At 39.9% G+C, this 23,887-nt stretch overlaps 1 protein-coding gene across 3 annotated transcripts in view; it reads left to right on the forward strand.

The window, feature by feature from the left end:
• The first annotated feature begins 2,156 nt into the window (after window positions 1–2,156).
• The window catches only part of Neos (nuclear receptor coactivator protein neosin), a 172,944-nt gene continuing 151,213 nt past the window's right edge, over window positions 2,157–23,887 (forward strand). For 2 of the 3 annotated variants that reach the window (XM_053793816.2, XM_053793818.2), the window contains exons 1-3: window positions 2,157–2,245; window positions 12,198–12,290; window positions 17,006–17,163. In XM_053793816.2, coding sequence (XP_053649791.1) covers window positions 12,223–12,290; window positions 17,006–17,163 — 226 coding nt within the window. In that variant the 5' untranslated portion in view covers window positions 2,157–2,245; window positions 12,198–12,222. The remainder of the gene's footprint in view (window positions 2,246–12,197; window positions 12,291–17,005; window positions 17,164–23,887) is intronic. The other variant, XM_053793817.2, reaches the window with a different exon arrangement.

Consider the following 23,887-nt stretch of genomic DNA (forward strand, 5'->3'; position numbering starts at 1 on the left):
CAGACCAATAGCACTAACATCCCATATCATAAAAATCTTTGAAAGGGTCCTAAGAAGCAAGATCACCACCCATCTAGAAACCCATCAGTTACACAACCCAGGGCAACATGGGTTTAGAACAGGTCGCTCCTGTCTGTCTCAACTACTGGATCACTACGACAAGGTCCTAAATGCACTAGAAGACAAAAAGAATGCAGATGTAATATATACAGACTTTGCAAAAGCCTTCGACAAGTGTGACCATGGCGTAATAGCGCACAAAATGCGCGCTAAAGGAATAACAGGAAAAGTTGGTCGATGGATCTATAATTTCCTCACTAACAGAACACAGAGAGTAGTCGTCAACAGAGTAAAGTCCGAGGCAGCTACGGTGAAAAGCTCTGTTCCACAAGGCACAGTACTAGCTCCCATCTTGTTCCTCATCCTCATATCCGACATAGACAAGGATGTCAGCCACAGCACCGTGTCTTCCTTTGCAGATGACACCCGAATCTGCATGACAGTGTCTTCCATTGCAGACACTGCAAGGCTCCAGGCGGACATCAACCAAATCTTTCAGTGGGCTGCAGAAAACAATATGAAGTTCAACGATGAGAAATTTCAATTACTCAGATATGGTAAACATGAGGAAATTAAATCTTCATCAGAGTACAAAACAAATTCTGGCCACAAAATAGAGCGAAACACCAACGTCAAAGACCTGGGAGTGATTATGTCGGAGGATCTCACCTTCAAGGACCATAACATTGTATCAATCGCATCTGCTAGAAAAATGACAGGATGGATAATGAGAACCTTCAAAACTAGGGAGGCCAAGCCCATGATGACACTCTTCAGGTCACTTGTTCTATCTAGGCTGGAATATTGCTGCACTCTAACAGCACCTTTCAAGGCAGGTGAAATTGCCGACCTAGAAAATGTACAGAGAACTTTCACGGCGCGCATAACGGAGATAAAACACCTCAATTACTGGGAGCGCTTGAGGTTTCTAAACCTGTATTCCCTGGAACGCAGGAGGGAGAGATACATGATTATATACACCTGGAAAATCCTAGAGGGACTAGTACCGAACTTGCACACGAAAATCACTCACTACGAAAGCAAAAGACTTGGCAGACGATGCACCATCCCCCCAATGAAAAGCAGGGGTGTCACTAGCACGGTAAGAGACCATACAATAAGTGTCAGGGGACCGAGACTGTTCAACTGCCTCCCAGCACACATAAGGGGGATTACCAACAGACCCCTGGCAGTCTTCAAGCTGGCACTGGACAAGCACCTAAAGTCAGTTCCTGATCAGCCGGGCTGTGGCTCGTACGTTGGTTTGCGTGCAGCCAGCAGCAACAGCCTGGTTGATCAGGCGCTGATCCACCAGGAGGCCTGGTCACAGACCGGGCCGCGGGGGCGTTGACCCCCGAAACTCTCTCCAGGTAAACTCCAGGTAAACTCCAGTGTATGAGACAGGCCACCGTGACTCTCGCTTCATACGGTGGGTGTCCGGGTTCGATTACCGGCGAGGGTAGAAACATTGGGCGTGTTTCTTTTCATCGGTTGTCAATGTTCACCCAACAGTAAAATGGGTACCTGGGTGTTGGTCGACTGGTGTGGGTCGCATCCTAGGACAAAATTGGCCTAATTTGCCTTAAATGCTCAGCATAACAAGCAACTTTCTATATATTAGTATGTTACTAATGTCAGCTAGGACTGTATACCTTGTATGTGTACTTGCAGAAATAAAGATATTATTATTTTTATCCCACAGTAGTCAATCTTGGAGGAAAGTTTGGATTTATTTTAGCTTGGGGGAAGAAATTTGGAAAATTGAAATACTATTTTTCTTCGTGCGATAATTTCTGAGTATCTGGCCATATTTACTTCAGCCCTGAAGTGAGTAAGTAAATAAGCAAATTTATTTAGGCACAGATACACATAAACACAATTATCACACATAGTGTAAATTACCTAGGATAACCAAAAAAAAATATATTAGTTAAGTATTCCCATTGGGGTTCTTCAGTGTTGATAACTTGATAATGGATATTCTGAGCAGCTTCACACTTAATGTGACTGTATATATTATACAATTAATAACAAGACAAAAATAATAATGTTATTATTAATAAATAGAAGAGTGCGCAAGCCGAGGCTCACTAAGCTTCAGTTATACACAGGCAGCCACAAGCAGGGCACGCACTCGCTTTATCTTCATATATTGTGATTGTTGTTTAACTGTGGGTTTATCAACGTAAGAGATAATAAGGGATGAATAACAACTTGTATAGTGTATGTGGATAGTGATGGCAAGAGTTGAGATACAGAGAGATAGAGAGATGAAATAAGTGAGGCTGTGGTAGGAGGAGCTGCGGGAACCATTGCACGCAGGAATGGCAGCTTTCAGTATTTTAAATTGATTTTTCTTTGTTTCTATAAGTTTAACAGGCTCTTGTATATAATTATAACATTGCTAATATCTTAACTGTTTTACAGTTGCATTATTATCACTTACGGCAAGAGAGGTAATGGCTAAGTACGGTTATTTTTAAGCGTACATTGATACCTCTGCGTATATTTTTTTTTTTCCGAAATTGAAGACTTAAGTTTACTAGTCTTAGGAATACCTGTCTTGATGCTGGTAAAGGGCTCTTGCTTCTAGGAGTTGGAGCTGCTACTACCTCGGTTCAAACCAGATTACCTCCCATTCACTTAATGCTGTACGGCACTTATGCTGACAATAATAATAATAATTATTAAATACCATAATACAGGTTAAGGTTGTGCCAGAGTATCGGTCTCTGCATATCTGCTATATATGTATCTATAAGTTTATTCAGGTATAGGTACACATAAATAGTTACATAAATTATCATAAGTAGCTGCATATGTGTAGATTACCTGGGATAACCCAAGATTACCTGGGATAACCCAAGATTACCTGGGATACCCCAAGATTACCTGGGATACCCCAAGATTACCTGGGATACCCCATGATTACCTGGGATAACCCAAGATTACCTGGGATAACCCAAGATTACCTGGGATACCCCAAGATTACCTGGGATACCCCAAGATTACCTGGGATACCCCAAGATTACCTGGGATACCCCAAGATTACCTGGGATAACCCAAGATTACCTGGGATAACCCAAGATTACCTGGGATACCCCAAGATTACCTGGGATACCCCAAGATTACCTGGGATACCCCAAGATTACCTGGGATACCCCAAGATTACCTGGGATAACCCAAGATTACCTGGGATACCCCAAGATTACCTGGGATAACTCAAGATTACCTGGGATAACCCAACATTACCTGGAATAACCCAACATTACCTGGAATAACCCAACATTACCTGGAATAACCCAACATTTGTTCTATCTAGGCTGGAATATTGCTGCACACTAACAGCACCTTTCAAGGCAGGTGAAATTGCCGACCTAGAAAATGTACAGAGAACTTTCACGGCGCGCATAACGGAGATAAAACACCTCAATTACTGGGAGCGCTTGAGGTTCCTAAACCTGTATTCCCTGGAACGCAGGAGGGAGAGATACATGATTATATACACCTGGAAAATCCTAGAGGGACGAGTACAGAACTTGCACACGAAAATCACTCACTACGAAAGCAAAAGACTTGGCAGACGATGCACCATCCCCCCAATGAAAAGCAGGGGTGTCACTAGCACGTTAAGAGACCATACAATAAGTGTCAGGGGCCCGAGACAGTTCAACTGCCTCCCAGCACACATAAGGGTGATTACCAACAGACCCCTGGCAGTCTTCAAGCTGGCACTGGACAAGCACCTAAAGTCAGTTCCTGATCAGCCGGGCTGTGGCTCGTACGTTGGTTTGCGTGCAGCCAGCAGCAACAGCCTGGTTGATCAGGCTCTGATCCACCAGGAGGCCTGGTCACAGACCGGGCCACGGGGGCGTTGACCCCCGGAACTCTCTCCAGGTAAACTCCAGGTAAACATTACCTGGAATAACCCAACATTACCTGGAATAACCCAACATTACCTGGAATAACCCAACATTACCTGGAATAACCCAACATTACCTGGAATAACCCAACATTACCTGGAATAACCCAACATTACCTGGAATAACTCAACATTACCTGGAATAACCCAACATTACCTGGAATAACCCAAGAAAGTCAGTGACTCCTTGCAGACACTGCAAGGCTCCAGACAGACATCAACCAAATCTTTCAGTGGGCTGCAGAAAACAATATGAAGTTCAACGATGAGAAATTTCAATTACTCAGATATGGTAAACACGAGGAAATTAAATCTTCATCAGAGTACAAAACAAATTCTGGCCACAAAATAGAGCGAAACACCAACGTCAAAAACCTGGGAGTGATCATGTCGGAGGATCTCACCTTCAAGGACCATAACATTGTATCAATCGCATCTGCTAGAAAAATGACAGGATGGATAATGAGAACCTTCAAAACTAGGGAGGCCAAGCCCATGATGACACTCTTCAGGTCACTTGTTCTATCTAGGCTGGAATATTGCTGCACACTAACAGCACCTTTCAAGGCAGGTGAAATTGCTGACCTAGAAAATGTACAGAGAACCTTCACGGCGCGCATAACGGAGATAAAACACCTCAATTACTGGGAGCGCTTGAGGTTCCTAAACCTGTACTCCCTGGAACACAGGCGGGAGAGATACATGATTATATACACCTGGAAAATCCTAGAGGGACTAGTACCGAACTTGCACATGAAAATCACTCACTACGAAAGCAAAAGACTTGGCAGACGATGCAACATCCCCCCAATGAAAAGCAGGGGTGTCACTAGCACGTTAAGAGACCATACAATAAGTGTCAGAGGCCCGAGACTGTTCAACTGCCTCCCAGCATACATAAGGGGGATTACCAACAGACCCCTGGCAGTCTTCAAGCTGGCACTGGACAAGCACCTAAAGTCGGTTCCTGACCAGCTGGGCTGTGGCTCGTACGTTGGTTTGCGTGCAGCCAGCAGCAACAGCCTGGTTGATCAGGCTCTGATCCACCAGGAGGCCTGGTCACAGACCGGGCCGCGGGGGCGTTGACCCCCGGAACTCTCTCCAGGTAAACTCCAGGTTACTATGTGAGAAGCAGTTACAATAAAAGAAGATATACTAAGAATAAATACACTGAGTTATTTACATTAATATCAATAAGAGGATCAGGTCACAGTAATAGGCGCAGGTATGTTAGCTATAACTTCAGGTCACAGTAATAGGCACAGGTATGTTAGCTATAACTTCAGGTCACAGTAATAGGCACAGGTATGTTAGCTATAACTTAGGTCACAGTAATAGGCACAGGTATGTTAGCTATAACTTCAGGTCACAGTAATAGGTGCAGGTATGTTAGTTATAACTTCAGGTCACAGTAATAGGTGCAGGTATGTTAGCTATAACTTCAGGTCACAGTAATAGGCGCAGGTATGTAAGCTTTAACTCACAAAATCACTTTAAGAACATAAGAAAGAAGGAACACTGCAGCAGGCCTACTGGCCCATGCGAGGCAGGTCCAAGTCTCCTACCGGCTTAAGTCAATACCCTAACCTAGTCCGGTCAGGTCACATTCACTTAAGGAAGGAACACGGCAACTGACCTAGTAGCACAAGCTAATCAGGTCCAACTCACATCCACCCATACCCACTCATGTATTTATCTAACCTATTTTTAAAACTACACAATGTTTTAGCCTCTATAACTGTTTGTTCCACTCATCCATGACTCTATTACCAAACCAGTGCTTCCCTATATCCTTCCTGAATCTTAATTTTTCCAACTTAAAACCATTGCTGCAAGTCCTGTCTAGGCTAGATATTTTCAGCACTCTATTTACATCCCCTTTATTTATTCCTGTCTTCCATTTATACACCTCAATCATATCCCCCCTAATTCTACGCCTTTCTAGAGAGTGCAGATTCAGGGTCCTCAGTCTATCCTCATAGGGAAGATTTCTGATACATGGGATCAACTTTGTCATCCTCCTTTGTATGTTTTCCAGAGCATTTATATCCATTCTGCAATACGGTGACCAAAACTGTGGAGCATAATCCAAATGAGGCCTAACCAAGGATATATAGAGCTGAAGAACAACCTGAGGACTCCTATTATTTATGCTTCTTGCTATGAAGCCAAGAATTCTGTTAGCTTTATTGCGAACACTTACGCACTGTTGTCTTGGTTTCAGATTACTGCTAATCAGAACTCCTAAATCTTTTTTGCTAAATTCATTAAGTACCTTTTGGCTCTCTTCTTGAACTGGCTCATGCTATGACACGTTTTTGACATGTGCAGGCACTCTGTTCAACTCCTTTATTGCTATACAATAAAATGCTTAAATCCTGACCACTGACTGTGGGTACTACAAAGTTCCCTTCCCACTATACTTGCTTTGGTTTCCAACCTTAACAAACTTGGCAGCAAGATATTCTGGACACTGTGAGCAATTTTATAAAGTGATTTAACTTCAGTTGTTTTACTCTGTCTTCAACATTCAGCATATCCAGTTGTAATTCATTTTGGCCTACTTGTTCTCTTGGGCCCAGGTCCAGGATGAATCTCACCATTTTGTTCTGGCTGATTTGTAGTCTATTTTTCAGTTTTTTTTTTTGTTAAGGCAGAGTTCCATGAAGAGCAAGAGTAATCTATATGGCATTGCATAAGAGCTAGACATAGGGTCTTGCAAGCTTCAGTAGGTTGACACTCTGCCTGTCTGTAGAGGAACTTAAGTCTGGCATTTGCTTTCTTTACTACACTGTTCCCTATGAATTCTGACATGGGTCAATGGGGATTCCCAGATATTTCACAGAGAAACTGAAGTGTTGGGTTTCCCATGAAACTGGACATGAAAATTATTTACCTTTTTCAGTTTATTTTTCATGCCAGAGAGTATGGCTTTTGTATGTATGTGTGTGTGTACTTGCCTATTTGTGGTTGCAGGGGTCGAGTCATAACTCCTGGCCCAGCCTCTTCACTGTGTGTATGTGTATGTTTCTGTGTTTGTGTTGTGTTAATTTAGACTTTGCAGAACAAGCAAAATATTTACAAAAACTAATCTCAGGCTGAGGGTGACTTGAACCTGCAAACCTTAGAACAAGGACCAGTGTGGAATAGTTTGTATAGCACTGTGTACCTTGCTCTAAGGTTTTCAGGTTTGAGTCACCTTCAAACTGAGATTAGTGTTTATATACTGTATGTATATGGAATGGTATATAAACTCTAATTCACACACAATCACTATCTTTGCAGAGGCATTCAGATGTGACAGTTTAGATGTTACTCCAAACAACCAATATTCCAAAACCCTCCTTTCAAATGCAGGCATTGTACTTTCCACCTCTGGGACTCAAGTCCAGCTAACTTGTTTCCTTGAAGCCCTTTGCAAAATATTACCCTGCTCACACTCCAACAGCATGTCAGGTCTCAAAAACCATTCGTCTCCATGCACCCCTATCTAACACGCTCACACATGCCTGCTGTGTGTACAAACCCCTTGCACACAAAACCTTTTTACCCCCCTATATATATATATATATATATATATATATATATATATATATATATATATATATATTTATTTATTTATTTATTTCCAATTTGAGCACACATACAGAGGTACAAAAAAATACAGATAAGAGCAGTATGCCAAAGCCACTTATACTATGCATAGCATTACGGGCTGGCTTAAAATTAACTTAAGATTAACTAAGCAATGATGAAATCAGTGATAAAACATTAATGTAAACAGATTACTATAAAGCACAAGTGAGTATTACAAAGACAGGTCATATGGTTGCATTCAGTTAGGTAGTGATTCTGTTAGGTAGTGTATTTAAAAAATAATAAAGTTAGATTCGGTTTTAGGTTTAACATTTATGTGATATAATTGTGAGAAACATTTAAGATATACAATTTATAAGGTTCAGTTATTCAGTATTTATTTGGTTTTGGGTGAGTAAGTGGTACTAAGCGATACTAATCCGTTCCTGAGAGCTCATCGTAAACCAAAAATATCGGAAAGCAAATCAATTTTCCCCATAAGAAATAATGGAAATCAAATTAATCCGTGCAAGACACCCAAAAATATGAAAAAAAAAAAACTTTTACCACATGAAATATTAAGTTTAATGCAATAGAATAGTAATTACAATAACAATAAATAACAATAAATAACAATAAATAACAAAAGAATAATTGACACTTACCTTTAATGAAGATCTGGTGATGATTGATGGGATGGGAGGAGGGGAGTGTGTGGATGGTGCTTGCATTTAGAAGGGGAATCCCCCTCCATTAGGACTTGAAGTAGCTTTTCCTCCTGAGTAATGTAGGTCCTGCTTGGTAATTTCTTTCAAAACAGGCCTGTTTTGTCACAATTAAACACTTGTTCAGGTTTCAATCCTTCAGCCTCTATGTACTCCTTGAATTCATGCACATATTTTTCAACTGCTTTGTTGTCTGAACTGGCAGCCTCACCATGCCTAATCACACTATGTATGCCACTATGATTCTTAAATCTTTCAAACCAACCTTTGCTGGCCTTAAATTCACTCACATCACCACTAGTTGCAGGCAATTTCTTTACCAAATCGTCATGCAACTGCCTAGCCTTTTCACAAATGATTGCTTGAGAGATGCTATCTCCTGCTATCTGTTTTTCATTTATCCACACCAATAACAGTCTCTCAACATTTTCTAACACTTGCGGTCGCTGTTTCGTAATCACAGTTGCACCTTTTGCAAGAACAGCTTCCTTGATTGCCGTTTTCCTGCTCATTATAGTAGAGATGGTTGATTGGGGTTTACTATACAACCTGACCAGCTCCGATACACGCACTCCACTTTCATACTTTGCAATTATCTCTTTCTTCTTTTCAGTAGTCATTAGCACCCTTGGTCTTGAAGGGTTGGCACTAGAAGCTTTCATGGGGCCCATGGTGACTTATTTTGCAGAAACAAGCACCAAAAACAGTGATAATATGGATAATATGGAATGTACTGAATGTATCCTTAGATGCACGCACACTGGCTGGCTTGTAAACACTGGACACGTCTCGTACGAATCGTATCGCATACCGGGTTTTGTAACGGGAACCGAGGCAAATTTTTGGCGATATAATGCATCGGTTACCGGATTTATCGGATACTGATAGCATCACGAACCGGGGGTCCACTGTATATAAACACTGTGACTAGCTAAGGAGTCGACCCACGCTGCTTTGGCCTACCTCATGGTGAGTGAGAGATAGATGACAGATGAGGCTGTCCAAAGCAGCATGGGTTCGACTCCTTGGCTAGTTGCAGTGTTGTTATTGATCAATACTACTCATTTGTGGTTATCATAATATATATATATACACCTACCATCCGACTTATGACCTGCTCAACATACGACCACTCGACTTACGACCGTGTTTTTTTTTGCCAAATTTCTGGGAAATAAACAACTGTTTGTGTTGCACACAGTGTTTATCCTAAACCTTACAGTATAAAATACAGTACTAACAGCATAAAAAGTAAAGTAAAAAATGAAATACCAAAATAAAACAATAAAATAAAGTCATCACAAAAATGTGATGTTGATATTCAGTAGTAAAGTTCAACTTACGTCCATTTCGACTTACGACCGATTTCTCGGAACCGAACTCGGTTGTAAGTCGGATGGTAGGTGTATTTATTTATTATTTTTTTATTAACATATCGGCCGTTTCCCACCAAGACAGGACAGCCTGAAAAAGAAAAACTTTAATCATTCACTCCATCACTGTCTTGCCAGAGGCATGCCTACACTACAGTTATAAAGCTGCAATATGAACACCCTTCAGAGTGCATACACTACTTTCCATCTCCAGGACTCGAGTCCGGCCTGCCGGTTTCCCTGAATCCCTTCATAAATGTTACCTTGCTTACACTCCAACAGCATGTCAAGTCCTAAAAACCATTGGTCTCCATTCGCTCCTGTCTAACATGCTCACGCACGCTTGCTGGAAGTCCAAGCCCCTTGCACGCAAAACCTCCTTTACTCCCTCCCTCCAACCTTTCCTAGGCTGACCCCTACCCCGCCTTCCCTCTATTACAGATTTGTATACTCAAAGTCATTCTGTTTCGTTCCATCCTCTCTACATTTCCAAACCATCTCAGTAACCCCTCCTCAGCCCTATGGATAATAATTTTGGTAATCCACACCTCCTAATCTCCAAACTACGGATTCTCTGCAGTATATTCACACCACACATTGTCCTCAGACATGACATCTCCACTATCTCCAGCCTTCTCCTTGTTGTGACAGTCATAACCCAAGCCTCACACCCATACAAGAGTGTTGGTATAATTATACTCTAATACATTCCTCGCTTTGCTTTCATAGATAAAGTTCTTTGTCTCCACAGACTCCTCAAGGCACCACTCACCTTTTTCCCCTCATCAATTCTACGATTCACCTCATCCTTCATAGGCCCATCTGCTGACACGTCCACTCCCAGATATCTGAACACATTCACCTCCTCCATATTCTCTTCCTCCAATCTGATATCCAGTCTTCCGTTACCTAATTTTTTTGTTATCCTCATCACCTTACTCTTTCCTGTATTCACTTTTAACTTCCTTCTTTTACATACCCTACCAAACTCATCAACCAACCTCTGCAACTTCTCTTCAGAAATCTCCCAAAAGCAGTGTCATCAGCAAAGAGCAACTGTGACAACTCCTACTTTGTGTTAGATTCTTTATCTTTTAATCCCGCACCTCTTGCCAACAACCTAGCATTCACTTTTCTTACTACTCTATCTATAAATATATTGAACAACCATGGTGACATCACACATCCCTGTCTAAAGTCTACTTTTAAAGATAAAGATGTTTATTTTGACAAATTACATGGTTGTGCTGAGGAATATAATTGGGTGTACATGCCAAACCCTCCTTTGTATGCAGAACATTTTGGGCAAACTTAGAGATTAACTTAAGATTAGTAAGGCAGTAATACATACTAATTCATATGGCCATTAGACGAGTTACAGTGAGTACAGAAGAATTGTATATTCTGTCAGATAATGCTACATGGTTTTGATAAGTCTAGTAGAGACTTATTACACTATTGAATTAGTTAATAAAGATTACAGTATTACAATGTAACAATTTAAAACAATTTACAATATGATGTATTACAGTTTAGTACTATTTAAAACAATGAAATTTGATATTACAATGGAACAATTTACATTATGTATTACAATCTACTGCTATTTAAAACAATGGAAAATAGACATCCTAATTTTGAAGTAGTAAGTAGTTGAGCATTGATCAGCACAGTGAGTACATACTCTAACCTGAGCCTCATTATCCTCGTAAAAACTTTTCACTGCCTTCATTAACCTACCTCCCATTCCATACATTTGCAACATCTGCCACACCCCCCTATCCACTCTATGATATGCCTTTTCCAAATCCATAAATGCCACAAAAACCTCTTTACCCTTATCAAAATATGTGTTTCACTGTAAACACTTGGTCTACACACCTCCTCCCCTTCCTAAAGCCTCCTTGTTCATCTGCTATCCTACTCTCCGTCTTACTCATAATTCTATCAATAATAACTCTACCATACACTTTACCAGGTATACTCAACAGACTTATTCCCCTATAATTTTTGCACTCTCTTTTGTCCCCTTTGCCTTTATACAAAGGAACTATGCATGCTCTCTGCCAATCCCTAGGTACCTTACCCTTTTCCATACATTTATTAAATAAAAATGCTAACCACGTATAAATTTTGTTGCAGATTTATGCTCATTTTGTATTTGATACCATAAATATTGCTCTAATCTGGTTAATATTGCAATTTCTAAGAATGAATGTCAAGAATGAAGAGTATATAAGAGTGGGAATGCTGTTGAGAACTTTTTTAATAAAATCCTATGGTTTGTTTTCATTTGGAGAATTTAACCAAGCCTAAGAAAATGGTTACTAAGAGAAAATCTGTAGATAATGGAATCTATTCATGGGTTGCTCATTAGTAAAAACAGATAATCAAATTTCACAAATAAGTAACCCTACAAATTTTGGGGAAGATCTGTACATGTAAGATTTGTTCATTACCATAATTATGTTGGCAGTATGTTAAGGTTGGTTACACATTTTCTTGGCTATGTTACCACTTCCCCCCAAAATATTTTTTCAGATTTTCACTGGATTCGTACAACACAATGTCTCGTGGTAGAGAACGTGACCGCCGTCGCTCACGTAGCCGCAGTAGGAGCAGGAGTAGGAGCAGGTGAGTTTAGTGTGCTGGTAAAAGAAGCCCAATTTGGTTAAAATGGTAGCTAAAATGGTAATACAAATTAAAACTTCCTAATTTGCTTGACAGTTGATCTTTAATGTGGTGTTTTTGTTTGTTTCACACCTCTGTATTTGTATAAATTAAAATCTTTGGTTCCAAAGAATTGGAGTTAACCTTCCCCTTCCCTTTCTTGGACTAAGCTTTATTTTCTCCCATTTTCCAGATGTTACATGACTTGTACAGGTTGAGTACTTCCTATGAGCATAATATTCACTTGAACTATTTTATGATTTATAAGAATGTCAGCTCACTATTGTACAGTTAGGTTTCAGTGCAAATGATAAATCCCATGAGGTGGTCACATTACAGTGGACCCGGGGCTAAGACGTCATCGGAATAAGTAATATTCGGAATAAGTAATGTTTTTCCGTTAAAATATTTCCTTTGTGAATGTCACTGAACTCGGTATAAGTCATTTGTGCCGAGGCTGCTCAGGCCCCGACACTCCATGTACAGCCAGTGTACCATTGTTTACCAGCCAGTGAGGACAATCCCATGCGTTCATACGATACATTTTGTATTCCATTCTTTTTAGTGCTTGTAACTGCTAAATAAGCCACGAAGGGCCCAAATAAAGCTTCTAGTGCCAGCCAGCCCTTTGGTAAAGGGCAGAGAAAGAGAGGGGAGAATGTGCCTTTTTCAGTGATTATGCAATATGTACGATACTAAAGCAGCATGAGTCTATAAGGGCTGTAGTGCCAGCCAGCGATAAAATGTAGCATTAACAGTGTAGCAAGTAAGTTAAGCGATTAATCGATAGAAAAAGGACGGCACAAAACTGACTCCTCCATTGTTGTTGGAGATATATAGGGCTATTGACTAACACCGCCGCCTCTGCTGCCGTCTTCACCACCACTATGTAAGGCTTATCTTTCAGTGGCCCTTATACACCCAACAACAAACAACACATCACCACTCGTGACATTCTTAATGCCATATTTTATCCATTCTAGAGTATACATGTATATCATGTTTCTGTTATTAATATTGTCATAGTAGATGAATTGTGCTAGATAAACTGTAGAGCTGATATTAGTGTCATATTGAAGGACTATCTCGTCCTGTCTCCCAACACAATTCCTAACATACGGCAGAAACAGACCTCTCTGGAGCACTTTTTTGAGCAACGGGGGTCCAGTGATTCCCAAGCTGGTTCTAGTGGCATTAAAAAACAAGGGAGGGAAGTAACCCAGGATAAGGACTTGGTACCTGAAGTCTTTATGGAGTGGGATTCCCCTTCCAAACAATTGTAAACTTCTCCATCCTCTCCCCTCCTCCCGTCTTCCATAAGAACATAAGAAAGAAGGAACACTGCAGCAGGCCTAACCCCCCCATCCGGATTAGCCCATTGACCCACCTAGTCAGGTCACTTATAACCCATGCAAAGAAGGTCCATCCCCCCCCCCCCCCCAGATTAGCCCAATGACCTACCTAGTCAGGTCACTTCCACTTAAGGAAGGAGCAAGGCATCAGACCTAGTAGCACAAGCTATTCAGGTCCAAGTCACACCCACTCATGTATTTATCTAACCTATTTTTAAAACTACACAACGTTTTAGCCTCTATAACTGTACTCGGGAGTTTGTTCCACTCATCCACAACTCTATTACCAAACCAGTGCTTTCCTATATCCTTTCTGAATCTGAATTTTTCCAACTTGAAACCATTGCTGCGAGCCCTGTCTTGGCTGGAAATTTTCAGCACGCAATTTACATCCCCTTACGTCACCATGTCTTCAATAACGATAAGTGTGATGTTGTTATTATTTTATTCTTCATGTATCATTGTTGTCTGTGTAGAAAAAATGTATATTTCATGTAGAAAACTTTTTTTAATACTTTTGGGTGTCTGAAACGGATTAATTGGATTTCCATTACGTATTTCTTATGAGGAAAATTAATTCAGAATAAGTCAGATTCAGGATAAGTCACTCTCTCTGGAACAGATTATGTATTCTGGGGGCCACTGTATTTGAATTTTCACCATCTGAATTTAAGTGTGTAATTTCTGTGCATGATTTGAAGAGTTTGTGGTAATAAAACTAGCATTATTTAATTTCACACTAAAGACTCATTCCATGTCAAGTGAACCAATTTTGAATAACATACCCACCCGACCATCTCCAGTTTCGATAAAATTTTACATGAAGGTTGGCATGTATATCAAACTAATTTGGGAAAATTGTAGTTCATGATATGTAATAGTAGTAATGCTATGACCCTCAGAGTGGAGGTAGGAGATAATTTCACCAACCCACAGCACATAGTCAACAATGTTGAGGTTATTGCTGTGGCAGATCTTTTGGAGCTGATTTAACCCTTTCAGGGTTTCGGACGTACACAGTTGTCAAGACACTTTTTTGACAACGTTAAGCTTAATTTGCAAAATACATATTGGTCTCTATCAATTCAGATAATTTTTGAAATCGCCACTGAAAATTGTGCATGGACACCTAAACACGAGGTTCTAGCTGTTGTTGCTTTATAATAAACAACAGCAACAGAAAAATGCCTGGTTTTCATTATAATGTTATGAAAACAAAAAAAATCACCTTATTTTAATACCCGTTTCCTCCTTTCAAGGGCAAAATGCCTATCCAGAAAACAGATATCTTGCATAGTTTAGAATCTGCTCTTTCTAATGAAGGTTTTTAACCCTTAAACTGTCCAAACATAGATCTACGTTTTTTTCAACATTTGAAAGTATGTAAAAAAAGTAGATCTTTTTTTTTTTTTTTAACATTTGAAAACGTGTAAAAAAAAATTTAATCTACGTTTTCTTTTTTTGTTATATTTGAAAATATGTAAAAAAATGTAGATCTAATTTTGGAGCACTATGCATGTGAATGTAGATCTGCTTGAACAGTTTAACCCTTTGGGGGTTTCGGCCGTACTAGTACGGCTTACACCCCAGGGTTTTTGATGTACTAGTACGCCTAAATTCTAGCGCCCTCAAATCTAGTGAGAGAAAGCTGGTAGGCCTACATATGAAAGAATGGGTCTGTGTGGTCAGTGTGCGCAGTATAAAAAAAAATCCTGCAGCACACAGTGCGTAATGAGAGAAAAAAAACTTTGACCGTGTTTTTGGAATAAAACAGCGACTTTGCACTGTATTTTTGTATGGTATTTATTGTTGTATTCTAGTTTTCTTGGTCTCATTTTATAGAATGGAAGACATATTACGGAAATTGAGATGATTTTGACTGGTTTTACAATGAAAAGTACCTTGAGATTGAGCTCAAAGTAGCAGAAATGTTCGATTTTTACCAAAGTTCAAAAGTAAACAAATCATGCCAAGCATCCAATACACGTCAGCTGGTGAGTCTGATATTCTTTCACAAGTGCGCTGATATTATTTATACCATTTCTACACTAATGCAGTAGTCTGCATGACAGTAAATCTTCTATTTTTTGTAAGAATAAAAATTCAAAGTGGAAAGCCAGAGAAATGTAAGAGGGGCCTGGGGACATGACTAACGAACAGAGAACTTGTTATTTTAGTGCCAGGAATGTCTTTCTTGTTTATTCTGGACCCTATTTGGAAATGGGCATCTTTTGTAATTTGTGTGAAATTGGCAAAATTGCTAAATTCTGACCACTTTATTGGATAGTTGAAATCGGTAAATGGGTGGTTTCTTGTACTCATTCGATAGACAAAATGGAGTTCTAGCGACATAGTTATGATTTTTGTCGACTAGTACATTGGAATTGACAGGAAATAGAGCTCAAAGTGGGCAAAATCGCTGATGCGTAAACATCGCCGAGACCGCTAACTTCGCAAGAGCATAATTCCGTAAGTTTTCCATCAAATTTCATACTTTTGGTGTCATTATGATTGGGAAAAGATTCTCTATCTTTTCATAAGAAAAAATAATTTTTTTTTTTTAAATTTTGGCGACCCTGAGAACAAGTCTCTGAGAGGGCCTGGCGACCTCCAAAGGGTTAAGGGGTAAGAAAATTGGTTGTGCTGCTTTTTTGCCATTGATCTTCAAAAATGGCTTAAAATTCACTATGAGGTCTGTAAGGATATTTGTAGGTACCATTAGCACAGGAACTAAAATCGTTTGGAGTCTGGTATTTTAGGATTGTGACGATGTCCACCTAGGTAGCTGGCTGCAATAATTGTCATCCTAAAGTAAAGCTTTCCTTTAGAGATACAGGCAGCTGAACTCGAGATTCAATTTTGCACAATAGATTTTTTTTGCCTACTTTGGTTTCACACCGTGAAAAAACATAAAAGCCTGCAAATTTTAAGATTGCAATTTTTGACATCAGCTCCAAAAGTTGTGTAGGCATATTTACTTACACAACGTTTACTCTTCAAGATCTACCACAGCATTAACCTCATCATTATTGATTGTGTGCTGTGGGTTGGTGAACATTTCATCTGCCTGCTCTCTAAGGGCCATAGCGTTACTACTATTGCATATCATGAACTAAAATTTTCCCAAAACTAGTTTGATGTACATACCTGACAACATTCATGTAAAATTTAATTGGAATTGGAGATAGTCAGGTAGGGACCCCTGGTCCACTTGACATGGAATGACCCTAAATAGAAATTTGCATTACATATTTGAATCCCAGTAATTGAGACCTGGCTGTATATAATTAAATTTCAGTATACTGTACTGTAATTTTGCATTTTCAGGGGGCGTAGTGCTTTTTCAGGCCGAAGAGATGGAGGTGTATCAGATGTGACTTCAGATCCAAAAACAGTTAATGCAAGAATCTTTGTTGGACGCATCAATGTTTCCATGACTAGAGAAATGTTAGATGAACATTTTTCACAGTACGGCAAAGTGGTTGGTAAGGATCTAGTGGTTCGATTTATTTGTAAGTACGTGAAAAAATTATCGTATTTCGCGGCTTATAAGATTTGTTTTAGTTTCAATGGCTCAGTATTGGACGTAACTGGGAGAGCTATAGCCTACCTGACACCCCAGACTGATAGCTCCCATCACTGACCTTCAATTTATAGGATGCAGGATGATTTTTGGAGACATTTTGTGGGGAAAAAACATGCGACTAATAAGCCGCAAAATACGGTATGTTTAAGCTGATATAGCAGCTGCATGCATACAACCTCTTCTCTCTAGCGACGTACTCGTTTACTGACCGCTCGAATTTACAACAAACTTTCCGACCAATGTGCAAACCTAATTAATGTATATTAGAGCTGATTTCCTCTGTTATGTTTATTACAGTATAGCCTCTCCTCACCTATGTACTCGGTTACCGACAACTCAGTGTTACGACGGGCTCGCCAGTGAGCCTGTATTGTATACTGTACAAGAACTTGGGTCATGAATAGGCAGCACAGCGTCTCAGCGTCAAGCATCTCAATCTCCTTCCTACAGCCACTCAGTACACTAGCTTTTACAGTCTCCAAGACTACATATTTGAACTTTATTGTGCACCCCATAGTACAAGACAGAAGTGCAGCAGCATTTCTAGGAATGTGATCTAGGAATGTTTGCCCTGATGTAAACACCATTTTCTTTCGTTATAGACCAGAGGTACAGACGAGAAAACGTATCTATCTTTTGATCTTATCCCATTGCGGCAGCCTCTGCCACCTACCCTTTCACAGAATATGGCATATATTATTCATTTCAGCGTCTTTATTACAGTTCTAGGGTATTTATCGTGTTTCTGATATCAATTTGGAATAAATGTGATAGATAACCTTTATTACTAATTTTTTTTTTTTTTCAAAAAATCGGCTGTCTCCCACCGAGGCAGGGTGACCCAAAAAAGAAAGAAAATCCCCAAAAAGAAAATACTTTCATCATTCAACACTTTCACCACACTCACACATTATCACTGTTTTTGCAGAGGTGCTCAGAATACAACAGTTTAGAAGCATATACGTATAAAGATACACAACATATCCCTCCAAACTGCCAATATCCCAAACCCCTCCTTTAAAGTGAAGGCATTGTACTTCACATTTCCAGGACTCAAGTCCGACTATATGAAAATAACCGGTTTCCCTGAATCCCTTCACTAAATATTACCCTGCTCACACTCCAACAGATCGTCAGGTCCCAAGTACCATTCGTCTCCATTCACTCCTATCTAACACGCTCATGCACGTTTGCTGGAAGTCCAAGCCCCTCGCCCACAAAACCTCCTTCACCCCCTCTCTCCAACCCTTTCGAGGATGACCCCTACCCCGCCTTCCTTCCCCTATAGATTTATATGCTTTCCATGTCATTCTACTTTGATCCATTATCTCTAAATGACCAAACCACCTCAACAATCCCTCTTCTGCCCTCTGAGTAATACTTTTATTAACTCCACACCTTTTCCTAATTTCCACACTCCGAATTTTCTGCATAATATTTACACCACACATTGCCCTTAAACAGGACATCTCCACTGCCTCCAACCGTCTCCTCGCTGCTGCATTCACAACCCAAGCTTCACACCCTGACAGGGAGGCAACAACGAGTCATGGTACGTAATGATGTATCACAGTGGGCACCTGTGACGAGCGGGGTCCCACAGGGGTCGGTCCTAGGACCAGTGCTATTTTTGGTATATGTGAACGACATGACGGAAGGGTTAGACTCAGAAGTGTCCCTGTTTGCAGATGATGTGAAGTTAATGAGGAGAATTAAATCTGATGAGGACCAGGCAGGACTTCAAAGAGACCTGGACAGACTGGACACCTGGTCCAGCAAATGGCTTCTCGAATTTAATCCTGCCAAATGCAAAGTCATGAAGATAGGGGAAGGGCACAGAAGACCACAGACAGAGTATAGGCTAGGTGGCCAAAGACTGCAAACCTCACTCAAGGAGAAAGATCTTGGGGTGAGTATAACACCGAGCATGTCTCCGGAAGCACACATCAATCAGATAGCTGCTGCAGCATGTGGGCGCCTGGCAAACCTGAGAACAGCATTCCGATACCTTAGTAAGGAATCATTCAAGACACTGTACACTGTGTATGTCAGGCCCATACTGGAGTATGCAGCACCTGTTTGGAACCCGCACTTGATAAAGCACGTCAAGAAACTAGAGAAAGTACAAAGGTTTGCGACAAGGTTAGTTCCAGAGCTAAGGGGAATGTCCTATGAAGAAAGATTAAGGGAAATCGGCCTGACGACACTGGAGGACAGGAGGGTCAGGGGAGACATGATAACGACATATAAAATACTGCGTGGAATAGACAAGGTGGACAAAGACAGGATGTTCCAGGGAGGGGACACAGAAACAAGAGGCCACAATTGGAAGTTGAAGACACAAATGAGTCAGAGAGATAGTAGGAAGTATTTCTTCAGTTATAGAGTTGTAAGGCAGTGGAATAGCCTAGAAAATGACGTAGTGGAGGCAGGAACCATACACAGTTTTAAGACGAGGTTTGATAAAGCTCATGGAGCGGGGAGAGAGAGGGCCCAGTAGCAACCGGTGAAGAGGCGGGGCCAGGAGCTAAGACTCGACCCCTGCAACCACAAATAGGTGAGTACAAATAGGTGAGTACCCATATAAGAGTGTTGGTACTACTAGACTTTCATACATTCCCTTCTTTGCCTCCATAGATAATGTTTTTTGACTCCACATATACCTCAACGCACCACTCACCTTCATTAATTCTATGATTATTACTATGATAATTACTAATATGATTATTATTATCTATGATTATTACTAATATTACCATAATTACTCAACATTTTATTAGTGCCACGGCTAGTATCCAACACCCATGACAACTCACCAGATACTGAATGTGCCTGCTGGCCTCTTCCTCTCTCCTATAGCTCCTCCCACTTTGCAATAATGATGTTAGATGGTGAATTTAATGTATTAAAGAGAAAAATTTAAAAAATGAGGAAAATTTCTAAAAATTCACTACATACGTGTTCAAATGTATATGTACCTTGTGTCATAAAAATAATTTTTGTAAAATGACTATAATTCTTTGTAGAAACATGGTACAAAGATGATACCTATACCAAAATGTTTCCAGATTCTTAAACTATTTTTCTGTAAGCTTAACTCATTGTATGTGTATTTTACTTTTTTATTGTTTTCTGTAATATATGAGTTATGCAAATTAAAAACAAGTTATCAAGTTGGAGTTTCATTTTTATTTATTTTTTCTTTCTAATATATGTATTTAATTCATTTGGCATCATTACAAAGTGGGCGGAGCTATAGCAAGTGAACAGTGTCTCAGTAACTTATGATTGCCCACGACACGTGGAGGGGTGTGCCTCTTGGCACTATAAAATACAGCCTTTCCTCACTTAATGACTGAGTTCCGTTCCTAAGACCACATTGTTAAAGGAATTCATCGCTAAGTGAGGAGCATACTATAATGGTAGTGAGTTTGTGTCAACCATCTTTGATATTGTTTAAATGTCACCTTTGCACTATTTATAACATTTATAACATTTATACAGAAGTGTATTGTATATTGAAATAGAATAGAGGAAATCAGCTCTAATAAACATTACTTAGGTATGAATACTGGTTAGAGATCTCGTCGTAAGTCCAAGGCATTGGTAAACGAGTATGTCGCTGAGGAGAAGCTATATTGTACACCTACCATCCGACTTACGACCTGCTCGATTTACGACCACTCGACTTACGGCCGTGTTTTTTTTTGCCAAATTTCTGGGAAATAAACAATTATTTGTGTTGTACACTGTTTATCCTAAACCTTAGAGTATAAAATACAGTACTAACAACATAAAAAGTAAAGTAAAACATACCAAATACCAAAGTAAAACAATAAAATAAAGTCATTACAAAAATGTGATGTTGATATTCAGTAGTAAAGTTCGACTTACGACCATTTTGACTTACAACTGGTTTCTCGGAACCGAACTTGGTCGTAAGTCGGATGGTAGGTATAATTATACAGTTACTATCAAAAAAGGTTATCTACCTATCATATTTATTCCAGAATAATATCAAGTATAACATACATAATGTAGGAGCATGATAAAGATGCCCAAATTAATAAAAACTGACATTACATGGAGAGGTATTGGAGGGTGGGCGGAGCTATACAAGAGGGAGAAGTCATGATCAGTCTGACATACGGAGGAAAGTGCCTCTCAGCACTAAAATATTGTATAATTATACTATTACTATCAGTAAAGTTATCTACCTATCATATTTATTCCAGAATAATATTAGGTATAACATAAATAACATAGAAGCATGATAAAGATGCCCAAATAAATAAAGACTGACATTACAGTATGTAATGGTAGGTAGTAGGTTGGTAGACAGCAACCACCCAGGGACTGTGAAACAGAAACCTGTAACTGTTTTGCATGATGGTAGGATTGCTGGTTTCTTTTTCTGTCTCATAAACATGCTAGATAACAGGGATATCTTGCTACTCCTACTTACACTTTGGTCACACTTCACAGACACGTACATGCATATATATGTACATACAGCTAGGTTTTTCCCCTTTTTCTAAATAGCTCTTGTTCTTTATTTCTTCTGTTGTCCATGGGGAAGTGGAAAAGAATCTTTCCTCCGTAAGCCATGCATGTCGTATGAGGCGACTAAAATGCCAGGAGCAATGGGCTAGTAACCCCTTCTCCTGTAGACATTTACTAAAAAAGAGAAGACGAAAAACTTTGTAAAACTGGGATGCTTGAATGTGCGTGGATGTAGTGCGGATGACAAGAAACAGATAATTGCTGATGTTATGAATGAAAAGAAGTTGGATGTCCTGGCCCTAAGCGAAACAAAGCTGAAGGGGGTAGGGGAGTTTCGGTGGGGGGAAATAAATGGGATTAAATCTGGAGTATCTGAGAGAGTTAGAGCAAAGGAAGGGGTAGCAGTAATGTTGAAGGATCAGTTATGGAAGGAGAAAAGAGAATATGAATGTGTAAATTCAAGAATTATGTGGATTAAAGTAAAGGTTGGATGCAAAAAGTGAGTCATAATAAGTGTGTATGCACCTGGAAAAGAGAGGAATGTAGAGGAGAGAGAGAGATTTTGGGAGATGTTAAGTGAATGTATAGGAGCCTTTGAACCAAGTGAGAGAGTAATTGTGGTAGGGGATCTGAATGCTAAAGTAGGAGAAACTTTTAGAGAGGGTGTGGTAGGTAAGTTTGGGGTGCCAGGTGTAAATGATAATGGGAGCCCTTTGATTGAACTTTGTATAGAAAGGGGTTTAGTTATAGGTAATACATATTTTAAGAAAAAGAGGATAAATAAGTATACAAGATATGATGTAGGGCAAAATGACAGTAGTTTGTTGGATTATGTATTGGTAGATAAAAGCCTGTTGAGTAGACTTCAGGATGTACATGTTTATAGAGGGGCCACAGATATATCAGATCATTTTTAGTTGTAGCTACACTGAGAGTAGAAGGTAGATGGGGTACAAGGAGAATAGAAGCATCAGGGAAGAGAGAGGTGAAGGTTTATAAACTAAAAGAGGAGGCAGTTAGGGTAAGATATAAACAGCTATTGGAGGATAGATGGGCTAATGAGAGCATAGGCAATGGGGTCGAAGAGGTATGGGGTAGGTTTAAAAATGTAGTGTTAGAGTGTTCAGCAGAAGTTTGTGGTTACAGGAAAGTGGGCGCGGGAGGGAAGAGGAGCGATTGGTGGAATGATGATGCAAAGAGAGCAGTAAGGGAGAAAAAGTTAGCATATGAGAAGTTTTTACAAAGTAGAAGTGATGCAAGGAGGGAAGAGTATATGGAGAAAAAAAGAGAGGTTAAGAGAGTGGTGAAGCAGTGTAAAAAGAGAGCAAATGAGAGAGTGGGTGAGATGTTATCAACAAATTTTGTTGAAAATAAGAAAAAGTTTTGGAGTGAGATTAACAAGTTAAGGAAGCCTAGAGAACAAATGGATTTGTCAGTTAAAAATAGAAGAGGAGAGTTATTAAATGGAGAGTTAGAGGTATTGGGAAGATGGAGGGAATATTTTGAGGAATTGTAAAATGTTAATGAAGTTAGGGAAACTGTGATTTCGTGTATAAGGCAAGGAGGAATAACATCTTGTAGGAGTGAGGAAGAGCCAGTTGTGAGTGTGGGGGAAGTTCGTGAGGCAGTAGGTAAAATGAAAGGGGGTAAGGCAGCCGGGATTGATGGGATAAAGATAGAAATGTTAAAAGCAGGTGGGGATATAGTTTTGGAGTGGTTGGTGCAATTATTTAATAAATGTATGGAAGAGGGTAAGGTACCTAGAGATTGGCAGAGAGCATGCTTAGTTCCTTTGTATAAAGGCAAAGGGGACAAAAGAGAGTGCAAAAATTATAGGGGGATAAGTCTGTTGAGTATACCTGGTAAAGTGTATGGTAGAGTTATTATTGAAAGAATTAAGAGTAAGACGGAGAATAGGATAGCAGATGAACAAGGAGGCTTTAGGAAAGGTAGGGGGTGTGTGGACCAGGTGTTTACAGTGAAACATATAAGTGAACAGTATTTAGATAAGGCTAAAGAGGTCTTTGTGGCATTTATGGATTTGGAAAAGGCATATGACAGGGTGGATAGGGGGGCAATGTGGCAGATGTTGCAAGTGTATGGTGTAGGAGGTAGGTTAC

Source organism: Cherax quadricarinatus, chromosome 65 (assembly GCF_038502225.1).
Source record: "Cherax quadricarinatus isolate ZL_2023a chromosome 65, ASM3850222v1, whole genome shotgun sequence".
In the NCBI taxonomy this organism is placed as follows: Eukaryota; Metazoa; Arthropoda; class Malacostraca; order Decapoda; family Parastacidae; genus Cherax; species Cherax quadricarinatus.